The sequence below is a fragment of the Balaenoptera borealis genome, assembly GCF_965194805.1.
Source record: "Balaenoptera borealis genome assembly, chromosome: 16".
Classification (NCBI taxonomy): Eukaryota; Metazoa; Chordata; class Mammalia; order Artiodactyla; family Balaenopteridae; genus Balaenoptera; species Balaenoptera borealis.
This window is the reverse complement of record NC_138872.1, coordinates 59,035,586-59,054,208: the sequence shown is the minus strand read 5'-3', so window position 1 is coordinate 59,054,208 and position 18,623 is coordinate 59,035,586. Positions and strand designations below refer to the sequence as shown.

Genomic DNA, 18,623 nt, shown 5'->3' with positions numbered 1-18,623 from the left:
TAGTAATAAGAAAGTCAAGGTCCCTGTCCTCACAGTGGGGGAACTAAGCAAAAGGCAATAAATAAGTCCAAATTGTGACAAGTGCTACAGTGAAGGAGAGACACAAACAAGCTGAAAATAAGTGACGTAATTTATATGGAAAAAGTTGGTCAAGGAAAGCCTTCAGGAGGAGGTGACATGCTGGCCAAGACCTAACCGATTCCCAAGCCCACCATGGGAAGGGGGAGGACATTCCAGATAGAGAGAATAGCAAGTGCAAAGGCCCTGAGGCTGAAAAGGATACATGGGTTACAGGAATGGAAAGAAGCCAGTATGGCTGGAGCATGGTGGCTCATAGCGAGTTAGGAGAGGTGGGAAGGGCCAGATCAAACAGCCCTTGTGGTATGTATTTTGTAGCCATTGGAGGGTTAGCAGGGCAGCAAGATGATCTGATTTGCATTTAAAAGTCCACATTGGCTGCCGGGTAAGGACAGATTAAGGAGGCAGGGAGACGGACCAGGAGGCTCAGAGAGATGTAGGTACTCGCCCAAGTTCACATAGACTATAAACAGCAGATCCAGGATGCAAACCCAGATCTTTCTGGGAAAAAAAAACTGTGCTTGAAGAGACCTCCCTTAAATACAGAGGTGACAACTAAGGATGAAAGAGAAGCCAGAGCCCAGAGGCCCTTTTGGAAATGGCAATCAAAACAGCCAGAGGTAGAGACCCATCAGGAGACGGGCCATTTGATCCTGGGCCGTCTGCTTCCTCCCTGGGTCACCAGGGAGCAGTGGTGAGGGAAGAGGTGGGTGGGACACCCAAGCCTGGCAGAGCAGACAGAACTTAACGAGGGAAGCAACTGGGAGCCCTGTAACAGGTTTTAGAGCCAAGGCATGGCCGGGAGTCAAGCAAGGCTAGGCTGGATAAGCGAGGGGCTCACTCACGTCTTTTCTGACTTTTCTGTCCTGCTTCCTCCAGCACCTCCACACTCTCGCTGATCATTTCTTCCAGTCCTATGTGCTCGACTTCGGGGAAAAACCAAAGACACCAACACACACAGTCAGTGGACATCCACGGTGAGCTCCCATTGTCCCTATGTTGGGGATGATCTGACCATCCATGAAAGGGTGGTCGTCGGGTATTACAGAACTCTCCAAGGAACAAAATGCAGACTGAGCCAAGACCCCCGCAACTTACTGAAAATGTCTTTGCTCAGGCCCTCCAGCTGGGAGTCCTGGAAGACATACTGGTCCAGTTCCGCTGCCCAGACAAGAAGAAGTGCAGTCAATCAACTAGTTCTCACCGAATGCTTATTGTATGCCCGGCCTTGGGCTGGGCATCGGGGAACCGTGACCCTCCAGACCTAGCACACACTGGGGCTCAATTAATGTTTGCTGAATGAATGATCAAATTAATGAAGGAACACTGAAACTTCATGGGCTCTTAATCTAACTGAAGGGATGATATGTATGCACACAAATTTATCTATTGCTATAAAGTAGTGCAACACAGCTTAGTAGAGTTGTCTTGGGTTTGAGTTTAAATTCCAGTTCTACTCCCCAATTGCCCTACTAGCTGTACAATCTTGGGTCAGTTACTTAACCTCTCTGGGCCCCCATTTCCTCATCTGTGTAATGAGAATAAATAACACCTACAACCCAGGGATGGATGGTGAGGGTTAGAGGCTCTGCATTTAAAGCAATCAACACAGTAGCCAGTACACAGTAGACACTCAATCAATGGTGGTTACAACGGTGGTTAATTATATATGGAACATGGCTTGGAGGCAACGGGAAGACAGTTATCATGGCAAGAGGAGAGAGTGTATAGTGGGATGGGGGCAATCAGGGAGGGCTTCCCAGAGGAAGGGGTCCTGAAGCCAGACCTTGAAAGATGGGGTGGGTAGAGTCTGAGAGGTGAAAAGTGTAGGGCTTTCCGGGTAGTGGGGACAGAGTGAGGAGAGGTGTTTGGGAAACTCTTAGAAATAGGTGTCTTCAGTAAAAGTTTCATGTTGGGGAAAGTTAGGACTGGATTTTATAGGCCATGGGGAGCCATAAAAGGCTTCTGAGTGAGGAATGGAGTGAGGGCATAAATGGTGATAATGATGATGATGATGATAAATATAATGATGATGGTGTTGGTGGTAGAGGTGGGGTGGTACCTAACACTTATTGAATGCTTACTCTTTGCAAATTCCTGCTCTGAACACTTTATGCACAGAAACTTATTCAATCCTCACGGTCATCCCATGAGGCAGGTGTGATTATTATTCCCATTTTATACGTATGGAAGCCAATGTAATACTTCGGGGTGCCTCAGATGACTGCATGCCCAGGACCAGAGACTTGAGGAACAGACTTGGGTGAAGCTGCCTCCTCCACTTGCTCCCACTTCCTGTGTAGATGCTCCCACTTCCTGTGTAAATGCCCCTTTTTCCCTAAGGGGAAAAAGCCCCCAAATCCTAAGTGATTTGGGAAAAAGCCCAACTCATTCATTACTGCCTCCAGTTGTGAGGAAATGTGAATACTCTCAGCCCTAAACATTTCTGCTTCTCCCAAGTAAATTCCCAGGAAGGAAAGGAAGCAGGCAGGTTCTCAGTTCTGTCATCTTTGAGACACATACAGTCACTCCTCCTCTCCATCTGCTGCCCTTGTATGATGCTGGATTAACTATGTGTTGGGGAAAGTCTAGCCATCTTCATGCCAGACCTCCTAAGTGATGCGATTCTTGGGATGCCAGGAAAAGGGCCACTGAGAACATCTGTGCAGGTTGTTCACTGTACAGGGTGCCCAGCCAAAAGGGCAAATGGGGGCAGGAATCCAGCCTGCACTTTGATAGCCAAGCTGTTACATCTTAATGGGGGCTGCATCCTCTAGAAGAAGGGGCATCTTTTTCTAATTCAACAAAGCCTCTGTATGAGACAGTGGTGAACCTGGTAAGGAGGGATCCTTCACCCCCCACAAAAAACAACAGAAGCACCTCTCCCCAGAGAGTCCCAAAGAGTTCTGCCCTTGTCTGAAAACTGTAGGTCTTTTTAAAGCTGCAAACCAGCCTCTCAGCTTGAGCCTTACCAAACCGCCCCACTCTAGATACTTTCCTTCTTGTGGTGAAAAATAAAGACTTTGAATTTCAGACCTGCCCATTACTATCTCTAATGCAGCCTTGGGTAGATTCTTTATCTCTCTAAACCTCAATTTCCTCATCTGTAAAATGAAGATACTAACAGTATCTACTTCCTTTGTTTTTGTAAGGATTCAATGTGATAACACATGCACAGTGATTTGCAGGCTACAAGTGCCCCCCCAAAGGTAGTTATTACAAATACTAGAGTAGTTTAGCTTAGGAGCTGAGGAGAAAGGGAGGGAGGGGCGTATGATATGGGCTTTGTGGGAAGGAAAGAAGAGCAACAAATAGAAAAAAGTATAGAAATGGAGGCAGAAGGTGGAGAAGTGAGATTTGTTTGCCTGGTGTTCATTAGTGAAGGGGTCTATTTCCCTACCTTTCTCCATCTCCCTTCTTTCCCCGATTCTCTGTCCTTTTAGCCCTCGCTCCCCATCCCCCCTTGCCCTGATTTCTGAGGGAGGACCTGGAGGCTCCTGGTGAATGGGTGAGATTAACAAAACAGATAAAAGAATCTTTTCCTTCAATTGTCCTTTTTCTAAGTTCATAATGCTTCCTTACCGATATTGGCATAAGCTTCCCTGGTCTCTTCATCACCTTCCATATCACACAACAGCCTGCTGAACTGTTCGCAGTTGATGGTGTCCGTGTCAGGTTCTGGGAGGAAAAGCCACTTGGATGAAGCAGGAAAGTTCTGGGAAGAGGGCTGGTGGGGAAGGAGGGAGAGGCAGGGCGGGCTGGGAGATGTTCCTGTTAGGAGCCAGCATGGCAGGGAGTTGGAGCTGTCCGTGGTGCTGACCGGAATTCCACAGCCAGGACTCCACCGGGCTGCCATCTCTACTGCAGGCAGAGGGGTGGGGAGGGACTTGGAAGGGGCCAGAGGGAGGAGAGCCCACCTGAGCAGAGCTCTATCTCTTCTTCTCCAGCCAGGTCCATCCGGTCATAGAGGTGGTAGAGCTGCAAAGGGTCAGCATTGCTGTTGAGAAGCTCCAGGTACCCGCCCTCTAGAGGTCCCAACTCCATGGTTGTGTGCTGTCCACTGCCTGGAAGGGAGACACACTCAGTTAGCTCATGGGGTGTTGGAAAGATGCAGGGAATTAACACCTACCACAGTCTCCAGCGGGGTCACTTGGTGAAGGCCAGTGTTGGCAGGAGCCAAAGAAAGTGAGCAAAGGTTCTCACTCGGCACCTCTTATGTGCTCAGGGCAGTGGGGCGAAGAAGCCCTATGTCCTTCCTCCACGGAACCTACAGTCACACTGGGAAGATGCCCATGACACAGAAAAGGGAACTGGAGAAGTGTAGATTCAAGACCTCTCATACCTGGGAGCCAGGAGACCTAAGTTCTGCTGCTGGCACTACCATGAATGATAACAGCTAAGATGTACAGAGCACCTACTATGTGCCAGACACATGGTCTAGCACATTTATTCCTCACATCAACAGCCATATGAGGTAGGTACAATTACTAACCTCATTTTATACATGAGTAAACTGAGGCTCGTAGAGGTGAAGTGACCTACATAAGGTAACCCAAGTCCAACCAAGATTTAGTTCGGGGCAGTCTGATTCATGGACCTGCATTTAAGTGTTATGCTCTCCTGCCTTGGACGACCTCAAGCAAGTCTGTGCTCCTCTCCATGCTTCAGTTTCCTAATCTGTAAATTGAAAGAGTTGGGGCATATTTCCTCTAATATCTTTCATTATTAATTGTTGGAGGACATATCAGATACCTTAGGTTCTACTTCATTTAATTTTCAAAACAACCCTGGCTGTGTCCACACAAAAACTTGTATACAAATGTGCATAAAAGCATACTTCATAATTGCCAAAAAAATGGAAACAATTCAAATGGCCATCAATGGATAAATGGATAAACAAAATGTGGTATATCCATACAGTGGAATAGTACTCAGACATAAAAAGGAATAAAGTACTGATACATGCTTCAACATGGATGAAATTTGAAAACATCCTGATAAGTGAAAGAAGCCAGACACAAAGGCACATTTTGTATGATTCCATTTATATGAAATATACAGAACAGACAAATCTTTGGAGATAGAAAGTAAATTCGTAGTTGGCCACAGTGGAGGGAGAATTGTGGAGGGAAATGGGGAACAATTGCTAGTGGGTATGAGGTTTCTTCTGGGGGAATGATGAAGTGTTCTAAAGTTGGCTGAGGGTTGGTTGCACAACTGTGTGAATATACTAAAAAGGCCATTGAGTGGTACACTTTAAATGGGTGAATTGTCTGACATTAGAATTATATCCCAATAAAGCTGTTAAAACAAAACAAAACACTGGCACTGGGAGGTAGGCATTGTGGTCTCCCTTTTGCAGATGAGCAACGTGGGGCTCAGAGAGGCAAAGCAGCCCCCTGATGTGCGGCTCTTGCTGGTAGAGCCAGTGTGAAGCTTCATCTGCGTGGCTCCAATGACCCTGCCCTGCTCTCTAGTGCAGGGAGTCTATGATTCCATGGTCTGTTCATTTCCTATTGCTACTGCAACCAAGTACCACAAGCCTAGTAGCTTGAAGCAACTGAGTCTTATTCCCTCACAGTTCTGGAGGCCAGAAGTCTAAAATCAAGGTGCAGGCAGGGCCATGGTCCCTCTGGAGGCTCCAGGGGAGACTCCTTCCTGGCCTCTTCCACCTTTGGGAATTGATGGCATTCCTTGACTTGTGACCTTGTGGCCACATCACTCCATTCTCTGCCTTAGTGGTCACATCACCTCCTAATCTTCTGCCTTTCTCTTAAATGGACATTGATTTAGGGCCCACCCAGATAATCCAGGATATTAGTTCAAGATCCTTAACTTAATTACATCTGCAAAGACCTTTTTTTTCCCAATTAAGGTAGCATTCAAAGTTCCAGGGATTTGATGTGGACATATCTTTGGCGGGGTGGCACCATTCAACCCGCTATACTTGGGATGCAGATACATGCTGAAAAGAATCAAAAGAAGCTTCTTGGAGAAGAGAGCTGGCCAGAGGGTCCAAGACAGCCTTCTGAGTGCCCAGCCTGGGCCAGAATAAAATGAAACTGAAGCAGGGGAAGGTCGTGAGAAAACACACACGCACAACTTACCACCACCTCCCAGGTGCTTCTCCTTTCACTCATCAACAACTCTCGCTAGCTCTGGAGGGTCTCAACACAGACCCACATATCACGGGGAATGAACTTTCCAGTCCAACGAGAGGCCCTGGCCGGGGTGGACTGTTTATAATGGGTTGGGTGGGGGCTACAGGAACACAGACATAGCAGGCTTGCGTTAAAGGCCCAGCCAACCATGACTGGAGGAAGCAGAACTGAAAGATGGGGCCCCCGCCTCCCATTTCTTGGAGAGGGACCAAGGCTGGGAGGTGGGGGAAGGGTTCCACGTCTCCCAACAAGTTGTCCTGGGAGCCAACGAAGCAATCTACTGTTCTCTCCAGGGTGGTGAGAGAAGACCTCCCTACCCCAAATCTTGCCTGCTGCCTGCCTCCCGTTTTTCAGTCTGTGGTCTTTATTGCGAGCCTACATTGTAGACATCTGCCTCTTTCTCCAGACTGTGACATCTGGTGACAACAGCTAGGGACTAACCCCAGCAATTCCATGAACGAAATGTGTGACTAGTCAAGTCACTCAAATTCTCAGTTTTCCCACAAGGTCAGCCAGGGACCTTCAAGCTCAATCTCCTTCATCCTACAGAGGAGAAGATGAGACCCTGAGAGGGGATGTACCTTGCCCGAGGCCCAAGAGTCTGCCGGTGGTGGAGCCTGCACCAGATCCCCTAGCACAAGACTCCCAGTCGACGCTCTTTCCTGCCAATCAGAATATATCCAGTCAAATAAGCACCCCCGTTTATCTAGGCTCAGGAATAGAGACCGGGTCCCATCACAGATGGGCAATGGAGGGAAGTACAGTGGGGAAGAGCCTGAAGAAGTCTAGCTTATTGACAAGCTCAGCTTCAAACATTGGACAGCATCACCAAATGTGATCAAATACCAGGGAAATACACCGACTGCAGAGAAAGAAGGCAACTCCTTTGAGCTTTTGGAGTCAAATTGCCTGACTCTGAAACCACTCCTATCTACCAACTCACCACAACCTGGGAATTTCATTTTTTACATCTCTTGAAGCCTCAGTTTCCTCATCTTTATTTATTTTTATTTTTATTTTTTGGCCACGTGCACGGCTTGCAGGATCTCAGTTCCCTGACCAGGGATCGAACCCAGGCCCCCTGCGGTGGAAGCGCAGAGTCTTAACCACTGGACCACCAGGGAATTCCCTGAGTTTCCTCATCTATAAAATGGGAATAATAATACTTGGTAGCTCATAAGGATTAGGTGAGTTAATTCATGTAGAGCCCTTAGGAAGGTGACCATCACTTAGTAAGTGCTTAATGAATGGAAGCATAGAACAGCATCCAACACACACTTGATGAGCACAACGTGGGTGACGGTCATTATTATTATTATTATTAATTCACCTCTTACCTCTGTGAGATTGATAAAGGGATCCTTTCTCTTCCATTCCTGCGTTACCACATTGTGAAGCCAAGCTTTCTGTTCTTTTGCATAAGGAGACCCCGCAACCTCCATAGGAACAAGCAAGCCCAGGAGCCAGCAGTGCAACCTGGAAAGTCTGCTCTCAGACACCCCCAACATACACCTCAGCACCTTCCTGCATCTCCAAGACAAAGCCTGCATCTTACACACTTCCTCTTGAATAGACAAAGATTTGCAGCTCACAACAGACTTCTGCCTCCAGCCCCCAATCTGAGCTCACAAAGAGCCCTAGGGAGAAGGTATGTGGAGTATTATGCCTATTTGACCAAGGAGGATACTCAGACACCTCGCTGAAATGGCCTGTCCAAGGTCACCTGGTTGGAGAACTTGAGTTTGAATCCTGGCTGGGAGACCTTAGGCAAGTGACTTAACCTCTCTGAGTATCAGCTTTCCCGCCACTAGATTGGGATAATGATACTTACCTTGTGGGACCATCAAAAGACCAAGAAGCGCTCTGCGTGGTGTGCCAGGCACACAGGAGGCCCACGGTCAAAGGAAGTCCATTATATTGGGAGCCTGAGAATCTAGGCTTGCAGTTTAGAGCTCCCCGAAGTGCCATAGCGCCTCCCATTCATGCCAAAATCAACTTGGCCTGGGACCTCCCGGGGTTCCCACAACCATGTTTCCTGTGTCTCTAGATGCTTAGGAAGTGCTTCAAAGCCTCCTAACTGGACTCTTTCCTCCTCCTGCAATTCCAGAGCAGGCTGGCGGCAGAGAGCCCTGACCACCTCACTGCAGAGGAGCGAGTCCCTGTCAGCTGCCCCAGCACAGGCCAGATCCTACAGCCGAGGAGACCTTGAGTGCAAGAACCCTTCCTCTAGCTCACCTACCCCTGGGCTCCAGCATGTGGCAGCCTCTCTCCATCAGTAGGACTGATGGTGCCTAGCTAGAATTCATAGGTGCCCTCTGAATGCCAGGCACCAAACGGCATGATTTATAGACATTATCCCGTTTAGCTGAACTCACACATTAGCTATTTGTATTTCCATTTCTCAGATGAAGAAACAGGCTCAAAGAGAAGAGTAATGAGCTGGGACCTGAAGCAGCTGCCTGGCACCGAGGCTCAGCTTCTTCCAGGCTCTGGCCCCCTGGCCACCCTGGGGAGGTGCCTGCGCCCGGAGCGAGGAGGCGTGGGTGGCAAGACCAGTCCTCCTTCTGAGGAGCTGTATGGGGTGCAGCAGAGGAGTGGGCTGTGCCTTCCTGGTAAATGGGCAGTATTTTTAGAAGGTTCTCTTTGGACCCGCCCTTCCCCCTGGGCCACCACCTTCCACATCCAACTTGAGAAAAAGTTCCTAATCCTTTTGCCACCAAAAGTCTCTTTTGGGGTTTGTTTCCATCCCCATTTCATACTACACCGCAGGTTTTGAAAGCACATACACACCAAAATCGTTTTTGAAATAAAGGTTCATTCCTCTCTCCCCTGAGGGAAATCAAGTATTACCAGAATGTTCTAGCTCAGACCCTGATATTCAGTTTTTGCAGCTTTCTGTGCTCCGTCTCTGCTGGGGAGAGTCTTTTGTGTCTGGGGTTGTGCTGGATGCTCTCTATTTATTATCTTGTTTCAATTGTCACAGTAGTTCTGGGAGATTGGTATTATTGTACACATTGTACAGATGATGGCAATGAGGTTAGGCTCAGTTATCAGCTGCTTTCTTCCCAGAGAGGGGGGTATATCCTCGAAGGTCTGAGGAGGCATTGAGAGGGAGAAGGGGACTCCTTTGCTACCCCCAAGCCTTCAGCACTGCTCTGCACTGTGATGAAAGAGCATGAGAAGAAATAACTTCCCTACTTGTTGACTGTGATCTCCTCCTGAGGAAGGAATGGAAAATCTCTGAACCATGTGTCTAGAGACATGGGTTTGAGTTCCAGCTCTGCCTTTGATCTTGAATACCATTCTCTACCCTTCCGAGCCTTAGTTTCACCAACCGGCTGTGGGAGCCCACTCAGATGAGGCATTTGGGGATTCTAGATTCCTCATTGCCTATCGGCTTTCCCCCCTGCCTTTCCCCCAAGGCCCCCTAACACCACTCTGCTCCCCAACTTCATGACAAGCTGCTTCCGCAGGCCACATGGTGGCCAGAAGCCAGGAGCCCAGGGTTACTTATCTACCACAACCAGCCCCCAGTCAGCATCTCTGTGGATCAGACAAGTTCCTCTTTTCTTCTTGCACCCTGTAGCCCTCCAGATAAACTCAACAAGACACCTTGCACTTTTTTTCTCTCCAAACCTGTAAAACAATGATTTACTGAGCATCCCCTGTAAGAAAGTCACTGGGCTCAGTTCTCCGGGGGCCCTAGAGAGGTTTAAAACATAGCCCCTGACAAGAAGCTTGCAGTGTAGACCCAGATGATATTTTAGAAAAGAGACAAAATGTGATGATAATGGTACAGTGGTTAAGAGTGTGAACTCTGGGTTCAAATTACAGTTCCACACTAACTGTTAGACCTCAGGTAAGTTATTCAGCCTCTCTGAGTTGTGGAATCTATTGCCTTTAGGTGGCATAGTGTCGATCTCAGTAGGTTGCTATGACTTGCCTAAAGTGACATATCCAAGAAGTGCTACTAAGATGTAAGTTCCAAAATGAAAGCAGCAAGGTGTCACTTGCCACCGTACAACTGGCAAAAATTAGAAAGCTGGGCAACGCCAAGGGGTTGGTGGGAGTGGATGTTTGTGGCCACCTGCAGAACAACCTGGCACCACTTAGAATACCTAAGGATGCAGAGATCCTACAACCCAGTGATTCAATTCTTGGGTATATACATATCAAAGAAATGCTCCCACAGCTCCACAAGGACACCCATCAGAAGTTGCTCACTGCTGTGCTATTTGTGGTGACCAGGAGCTGGAGGCCACCTGGGTGTCTATTGCTAGGGGAAGGACAGTACAAAGTAGCTGCTGCGATCTGTAGAGGATGATGCAATAATTAGAAGCAACAGACCAAATGAACATGGAGGTGGATCTTAATAACATAGTACAGGAACTTCCCTGGCAGTCCAGTGGTTAGGACTCTGCCTTCCGGTGCAGGGGGTGTGGATACAATCCCTGGTCGGGGAGCTGGGATCCCACATGCCTCGTGGCCAAAAAACCAAAACATAAAACAGAAGCAATATTGTAACAAATTCAATAAAGATGTTAAAAATGCCACATCAAAAAAAAAATCTTAAAAAAATAAATAACATAGTACAGAGTGAAAAAGTAAGAAGCAGAATGAGCTCTGATAACCCAATTCTAGACGTGCAGAGTGACATACAGGCACATAAAAAAAGCAACACGTATTTAAGAAGAACACATGCAAACGAAAGGATACACCCTGAGTGCATTTGAATGGGTGCCCAGAAAGAAGAAAGAGAAAGGGGGAAAGGGAAATTAATTAAGAGAGATGCCTCATGTGGACCAAAGATCATAGTGTACTGCGAATTGAGATATGAAGTTAATTGAAGATTGAAAGGCTCCTGAAGTTAAAAAGAAACAAAACAAAACAAAACCAAAAAGGATGGAAGCCTCAAGGGGCTTCTGTGTTTCTGTGGCTCACCAAAAAAGGCCTGACACCTGTAGACGCTCAAAAAGGAGGAAAACTGCACTCTTGCCACCCTGTAGACTGTCCAGGGATGGGGGGATTTGGGCCCAGGAGCCCCCAGACCTGGGGGAGGAGATGAGAACGTGCAGGACTTGGAGATGAACAGGGAAAGGTGGGCACCATCTGTAGAGGAAGAAGCCCTAGCACTTCGGTCCCCTTTGCTGGTCCAGTATGGGCAACCCAGGAAAATGAGACAGAGAGGACTTCCGGAAACTGCTGGTCTCACTCAAGACTTTCACTTCCTGGAGAGGCTTGTGGAGGTCACAAGAGACAGAGTAGAAACTAAGGTATGTGGCAATGCTGAGGGGCAATGGGGCTGCAAGGCAGCTGGAGGTTCTAGTCACTTCTCCTCCAGGAGGGGAGATTGGAAGGTGTGTGTGTGTGTGTGTGTGTGTGTGTGTGTGTGTGTCTCCTATTACATCTTCCAATGTAATAGGAGCCAGCAGACCCGACAAGGAGAGGTCTTGAAATATTGTAATCGGGCGGCTTTGGTGCCTGACTCTGACCTCAGGCTCCTCCTCTGCACCAAAGGGGGGCTTGGCTTGGAGTACGGATTCAAAATGAAGGGTGACTCAGGCCTATAGGCCTAGGTGTTTTGTTTCCCAAGACAATTTGTGTGTGTATACGTGTGTCTTAATTACCATCGCAATGTCTCCATATAGAATATACAATTAATCGTTGCCAAAGACCCCACTACTCCCTATTGCATTCTGCTGGGTCCCATTGGGCACAGTTACGGCCCATTAGGCATTTGGGTTTGCAACCGTTGGCCTGCAGGCCTCCTAAGGTCACGTCTATCTCTGATCTGCTGGAAAGATGATGGCTTGGGATGGATGGGTGATTGGGGCAGGGAAAGGCAGGACTGAATTCTGTCCTGCCCCATGGTGGCATTGGGATGCACATGAGGGTGTCTTCCAACAGAAAGGGTTGGAGGGGACTGGCCCTGAGTGCCCGAACTGGCCAGTTCCACAAAGGAAGGAGCAGGAAGCATGGGAATTGTGGTATCTGGGGTGCTGGGTGTGTTTCCCCAGCTCTGGCACCAGCTCAGACTGAAAAGGGATTAGGAAATAAGCTGTCTGGGAACCACAGGGCACAAAGTTATTCCCCACTGGACCTAGCCTGCTGCCCCACCTCGCCCTCCTCAGCTCCAGCCCCTCAAGGATCTTGGCTCCCCAGCCTCTCTGGGCTGAGACTAGCCTGTGCCAGGATAAAGGGGTCTCAGAGCAGGAAAGCTGGAAATGGAAGCAAGATTGGCTCCACTCCTGGCCACAGAGCTTCTCAGCAGTTGGAGTGAGGGCAGAGGAAGTGGACTGATGCAGCTATGGACCGCTGAGTTTACAACAGACTGGTGAGACACGATCCACACAGGGAGTCATGAGACCTGAGATCTGCGCCCTGCTCTGCACCCGACAGGCTATGTGACCCTGGGCGAGCCCCTTTCCCTCTCTGGTCCCCAGTGGCCTCATCTGTTAAATAAGAATGTCATGCTAGAACAGCGGCTTTCAAATGAAATTGTACAAGGAGCCCAAATCCCAGAACAGGTGATAATGGAGCTATTCAATTAAAGGGGATGAGGGTGAGGTTGCGGGGGGCGGGGGGGAAGGCAGAACCCACCCCTCCCCAAAAGGGGCTGCACAGAAGACAATAAAAAAGACAACTCCAGATGACAGTTTAGGCCTTGGCCACCAGATGCTCTCTGATTTGACAATTTCAAAAAATGTAGTAGATTCTGTGGTGTGCTACAGTCCCTTAAGGACCAGCTGCTAGAGGGCAACTGGCTCACAGGTCACAGCTCAACCTCTCTGGGGGGACTTCCCTGGTGGTCCAGTGGTTAAGACTCTGCGCTTGCACTGCAGGGGGCGTGGGTTCGATCCCCGGTGGGGTCACTAAGATTCTGCATGCCGCGCTGTGTGGCCGAAAAAACAAACAAACAAACAAACAAAAACAACTCAACCTCTCTGGGAATAGCCCAAAGTCTATACACCCTTTTCCAGTCACTGTACCCACATGCAGTGATTGCTGCCTGCAGGCATGCAAAGGTCTGGTCTGGGAGTCTCAGTTTGGGATAACCCTGGCCGCCCCAGCTTCAGCCCTCCCCACGGGATCGGCTGAGACCTCTGTCGTGACTGTATCGCAGCCCAACTCCTCCCTCTGCCCAATGCTGCTTCCTCCCTTTCCCCCGGGGCCCTCTCCCCAACCTGGAGACCTCTCCCCAGTAAACGTCCCGTGTGCAAAGCTCCATCTCTGAGTCTGCTTCCTGGGGAACCCCACGTGAGCAAGTTGGTTCTGTTTTTCCTCAGGTAGGGCCTGGAAATCATACAGAAGCCCACAGAAGACCCCACGGAGGCCACCTCTGAGCCCTTGGGCAAGCCACCTATCTTCTCTGGACTCCCTGGAGGACACCCATCTCATCACAACTTGGAAAATCTTGGAACTCAAACAAGACAAGCTCGGCTGCTGCGTGTAGTGCCTGTAAATGGCACAGTTACCGGGGCTGAGGAGCCTGAGGGCCCTGGGGGGAGGGGGAGGGGGGGAGGGCGGAGACAGCTGTAAGAGCTGCAGCCAGGGGAGGACGGGGCCCCAGTGCTTGACCAGAACGCAAGCCTCCCCGACCTCCCTCCGCGGGGCCTTCCCTCTGCAAGCCCCACCCTTCCCAGCTGCGGTCAGTGAGCCGAAAAGGAGTCCAACAAGTTTTTCCTGGAAGAAAACCTGAGCTGGGTGCTGGAGTGGGGAATGAGGAGAATGTGGCTGCAGTTAGCAAAGCCAGGCTCCCAGCTCCAGTGCTAACCCCCAACTTGGCCTAACGTGGCACCTAAGCCTGCGGCAGGCCCTTGGCTCGGTGCTGGAGACTCCGAGGTAAATAAATCACGTGCCAGCCCTGCCTGCCAATATCTGATGACAGTTACCAAGCTTGGCCGTGAATCAAAATTGCCTGAAGTGGGTGCTAAACACACGGCAGCCGGACCTCACCCGCTGAGGTTCTGACCGTAAGTCTGGGGTGGGGTCCAGAAATCTGTATTTTTACATGAGCATCGCCCTTGGGCACCCCCTCCTCCAATACACTCACATACACACACTTGCCTTGCGGTGACTGAGAGCTAAGGTAGGTTTTATTTCCAAGGCAGCCTGAGTTTCCACTTGCCGAGAAGACATTGCCTCTCAGTTTGCATGGCTCTATGGCTTTTCCTTCTTCCAAGGGAACCTTCCAGGCCCTGCATTTCTACCACCTTTCTACTTCTCCCCAGCTGGAAACCCCAAGACTCTGCGCTTAGGTTAGGTTGGTCCCCAATTCCTATATTTTTCCTTCCAAAAGTCCCTCAGCAGCCATCCCCTTGACCTAGTAGCCCCATCCCCCGAGCCTAGATTGTTACAAGAGCTACTAGGTCTTTCCGCTAATCCAGAGTCTTCCAAACTTCAAACATTCGCCTGCCTCCTTTACAGTTTTTTTGGTCATATCTGCATACCACCTGTTGTATAATTTACCTAAGCATTTTCCTTAAATTAACTTGAAAAAAACCCAAACATATTTATTTTAAAAGAAAATTTTCTAGAATTGAAAGCAGGGATGCAAATAAATACTTGTACACAAATGTTTGTAGCAGCACTATTCACGAAAGACAAAAGATGGAAACAACCCAAGTGTCCACTGACAGATGAATGGATAAAGAAAATGTAGTCCATTCACACACTGGAATATTATTCAGCCATAAAAAGGAATGAAGACCAGAGCCTCCCATCAAGCCTCTTAGATAGCCTCAACCACCAGAGGGCAGACAGCAGAAGCAAGAAAAACTATAATCCTGCAGCCTGTGGAACAAAAACCACATTCACAGAAAGATAGACAAGATGAAAAGGCAGAGGGCTATGTACCAGATGAAGGAACAAGATAAAACCCCAGAAAAACAACTAAATGAAGTGGAGATAGGCAACCTTCCAGAAAAAGACTTCAGAATAATGAGAGTGAAGATGATCCAGGACCTCGGAATAAGAATGGAGGCAAAGATCGAGAAGATGCAAGAAATGTTTAACAAAGACCTAAAAGAATTAAAGAACAAACAAACAGAGATGAACAATACAATAACTGAAATGAAAACTACACTAGAAGGAATCAATAGCAGAATAACTGAGGCAGAAGAACGGATAAGTGACCTGGAAGACAGAATGGTGGAATTCACTGCTGCGGAACAGACTAAAGAAAAAAGAATGAAAAGAAATGAAGACAGCCTAAGAGACCTCTGGGACAACATTAAATGCAACAACATTCGCATTATAGGGGTCCCAGAAGGAGAAGAGAGAGAGAAAGGACCAGAGAAAATATTTGAAGAGATTATAATCGAAAACTTCCCTAACATGGGAAAGGAAATAGCCACCCAAGTCCAGGAAGCGCAGCGAGTCCCATACAGGATAAACCCAAGGAGAAACACGCCGGGACACGTAGTAATCAAAGTGGCAAAAATTAAAGACAAAGAAAAATTATTGAAAGCAGCAAGGGAAAAATGACAAATAACATACAAGGGAACTCCCATAAGGAAAACAGCTGACTTCTCAGCAGAAACTCTACAAGCCAGAAGGGAGTGGCATGATATACTTAAAGTGATGAAAGGGAAGAACCTACAACCAAGATTACTCTACCCGGCAAGGATCTCATTCAGATTCGATGGAGAAATCAAAAGCTTTACAGACAAGCAAAAGCTAAGAGAATTCAGCACCACCAAACCAGCTCTACAACAAATGCTAAAGGAACTTCTCTAAGTGGGAAACACAACAGAAGAAAAGGACCTACAAAAACAAACCCAAAACAATTAAGAAAATGGTCATAGGAACATACATATTGATAATCACCTTAAACGTGAATGGATTAAATGCCCCAACCAAAAGACACAGGCTTGCTGAATGGATACAAAGACAAGACCCATATATATGCTGTCTACAAGAGACCCACTTCAGACCTAGGGACACATACAGACTGAAAGTGAGGGGATGGAAAAGATATTCCATGCAAATGGAAATCAAAAGAAAGCTGGAGTAGCTATATTCATATCAGATAAAATAGACTTTAAAATAAAGAATGTTACAAGAGACAAGGAAGGACACTACATAATGATCAAGGGATCAATCCAAGAAGAAGATATAACAATTATAAATATATATGCACCCAACATAGGAGCACCTCAATACATAAGGCAACTGCTAACAGCTATAAAAGAAGAAATCAACAGTAACACAATAATAGTGGGGGACTTTAACACCTCACTTACACCAATGGACAGATCATCCAAAATGAAAATAAATAAGGAAACAGAAGCTTTAAATGACACAATAGACCAGATAGATTTAATTGATATTTATAGGACATTCCGTCCAAAAACAGCAGATTACACGTTCTTCTCAAGTGCGCACGGAACATTCTCCAGGATAGATCACATCTTGGGTCACAAATCAAGCCTCAGTAAATTTAAGAAAATCGAAATCATATCAAGCATCTTTTCTGACCACAACGCTATGAGATTAGAAATCAATTACAGGGAAAAAAACGTAAAAAACACAAACACATGGAGGCTAAACAATACGTTACTAAATAACCAAGAGATCACTGAAGAAATCAAAGAGGAAATAAAAAAATACCTAGAGACAAATGACAATGAACACACGATGATCCAAAACCTATGGGATGCAGCAAAAGCAGTTCTAAGAGGGAAGTTTATAGCTATACAAGCCTACCTAAAGAAACAAGAAAAATCTCAAGTAAACAATCTAACCTTACACCTAAAGGAACTAGAGAAAGAAGAACAAAGAAAACCCAAAGTTAGCAGAAGGAAAGAAATCATAAAGATCAGAGCAGAAACAAATGAAATAGAAACAAAGAAAACAATAGCAAAGATCAATAAAACTAAAAGCTGGTTCTTTGAGAAGATAAACAAAATTGATAAGCCATTAGCCAGACTCATCAAGAAAAAGAGGGAGAGGACTCAAATCAATAAAGTTAGAAGTGAAAATGGAGAAGTTACAACAGACACCGCAGAAATACAAAACATCCTAAGAGACTATTACAAGCAACTCTATGCCAATAAAATGGACAACCTGGAAGAAATGGACAAATTCTTAGAAAGGTATAACCTTCCAAGACTGAACCAGGAACAAACAGAAAATATGAACAGACCAATCACAAGTAATGAAATTGAAACTGTGATTAAAAATCTTCCAACAAACAAAAGTCCAGGACCAGATGGCTTCACAGGTGAATTCTATCAAACATTTAGAGAAGAACTAACACCCATCCTTCTCAAACTCTTCCAAAAAATTGCAGAGGAAGGAACACTCCCAAACTCATTCTATGAGGCCACCATCACCCTGATACCAAAACCAGACAAAGATACTACAAAAAAAGAAAATTACAGACCAATATCACTGATGAATATAGATGCAAAAATCCTCAACAAAACACTGTCAAACAGAATCCAACAACACTTTAAAAAAAAAAAAAAAAAAAGGAATGAAGTTCTGACACATGCTACAACATGGTTGAACCTTGAAGATTATGCTAAGTGAAAAAAGCCAGACACAAAAGAACAAATGTTGTATAATTCCACTTATATGAGTCACCTAGAGTGGTCAAACTCATAGAAACAGAAAGTAGAAGGGTGGTTGCCAGGGGCTGGGGGCAAGGGGAGAATGGGGAGTTAGTGCTTAATGGGGACAGAGTTTCAGCTTGGACCATGAAAAAGTTTGCGAGATGGATGGTGGTGATGGTTGCACAACATCGTGAATGTACTTAATGCTATTGAATTGTACACTTAAAAATGATTACCTTGCTAAATTTTAGGTTTAAAAAAGATGAAAACTTTCTATCACTACCTTGCATGAAAAAAAACCCCAAAAGCAAAAACTGCAGTCTCACTTGCCATTGAAAGCAAAACAATGTTATCAAATTAATGTCAGCTGCCCTCCCACTTTGTTAAAAAGAAACATTAGTATTAGAGTGCTAACACGCCTACTCACAAAAAAAAGGAGGATTAAAAGAGAATCAGAAAAGCACCAATGTCCTCCCTATGAGAACCAGTGTCAACCAAGGCTTCTCTGAGAATTGTCCTTGGACCACGGATCATGTATGTGCCAAAGTCTTTGGAAACACACGGACGTGTGCCCAATGACGACCTCTCAGATCTTTCTATACGATCCCTCTAGAATCTGTAAGGGTTACACCGGGCACATGTGTATCCTTTGGTGGTTTTTGCAAAGTGCTTTTGTGTAGGTCAGGAAATCATCAAGAAAGCCCTCGTGTCTTACCTTATAGATGCCCCTCGGGAGGGGAAGTCAGTTACTCAGGGTGACTGATGCCAAGTCTGAAAGCTAAGTACATAAGCTTTACCCTCTCCCTCAGGCCACTTCCCTGATTGC

At 46.8% G+C, this 18,623-nt stretch overlaps 1 protein-coding gene across 9 annotated transcripts in view; it reads right to left on the bottom strand.

The window, feature by feature from the left end:
* CIITA (class II major histocompatibility complex transactivator) overlaps positions 1-18,623 on the bottom strand; it is a 57,079-nt gene that overhangs the window by 19,697 nt on the left and 18,759 nt on the right. For 8 of the 9 annotated variants that reach the window (XM_082359755.1, XM_082359749.1, XM_082359750.1 and 5 more), the window contains exons 2-5: positions 3,996-4,142; positions 3,661-3,756; positions 1,177-1,239; positions 924-1,004 (exon numbers count right to left, since the gene is read on the bottom strand). In XM_082359755.1, the coding sequence (XP_082215881.1) occupies positions 924-1,004; positions 1,177-1,239; positions 3,661-3,756; positions 3,996-4,142 (387 nt within the window). The remainder of the gene's footprint in view (positions 1-923; positions 1,005-1,176; positions 1,240-3,660; positions 3,757-3,995; positions 4,143-18,623) is intronic. The other variant, XM_082359757.1, reaches the window with a different exon arrangement.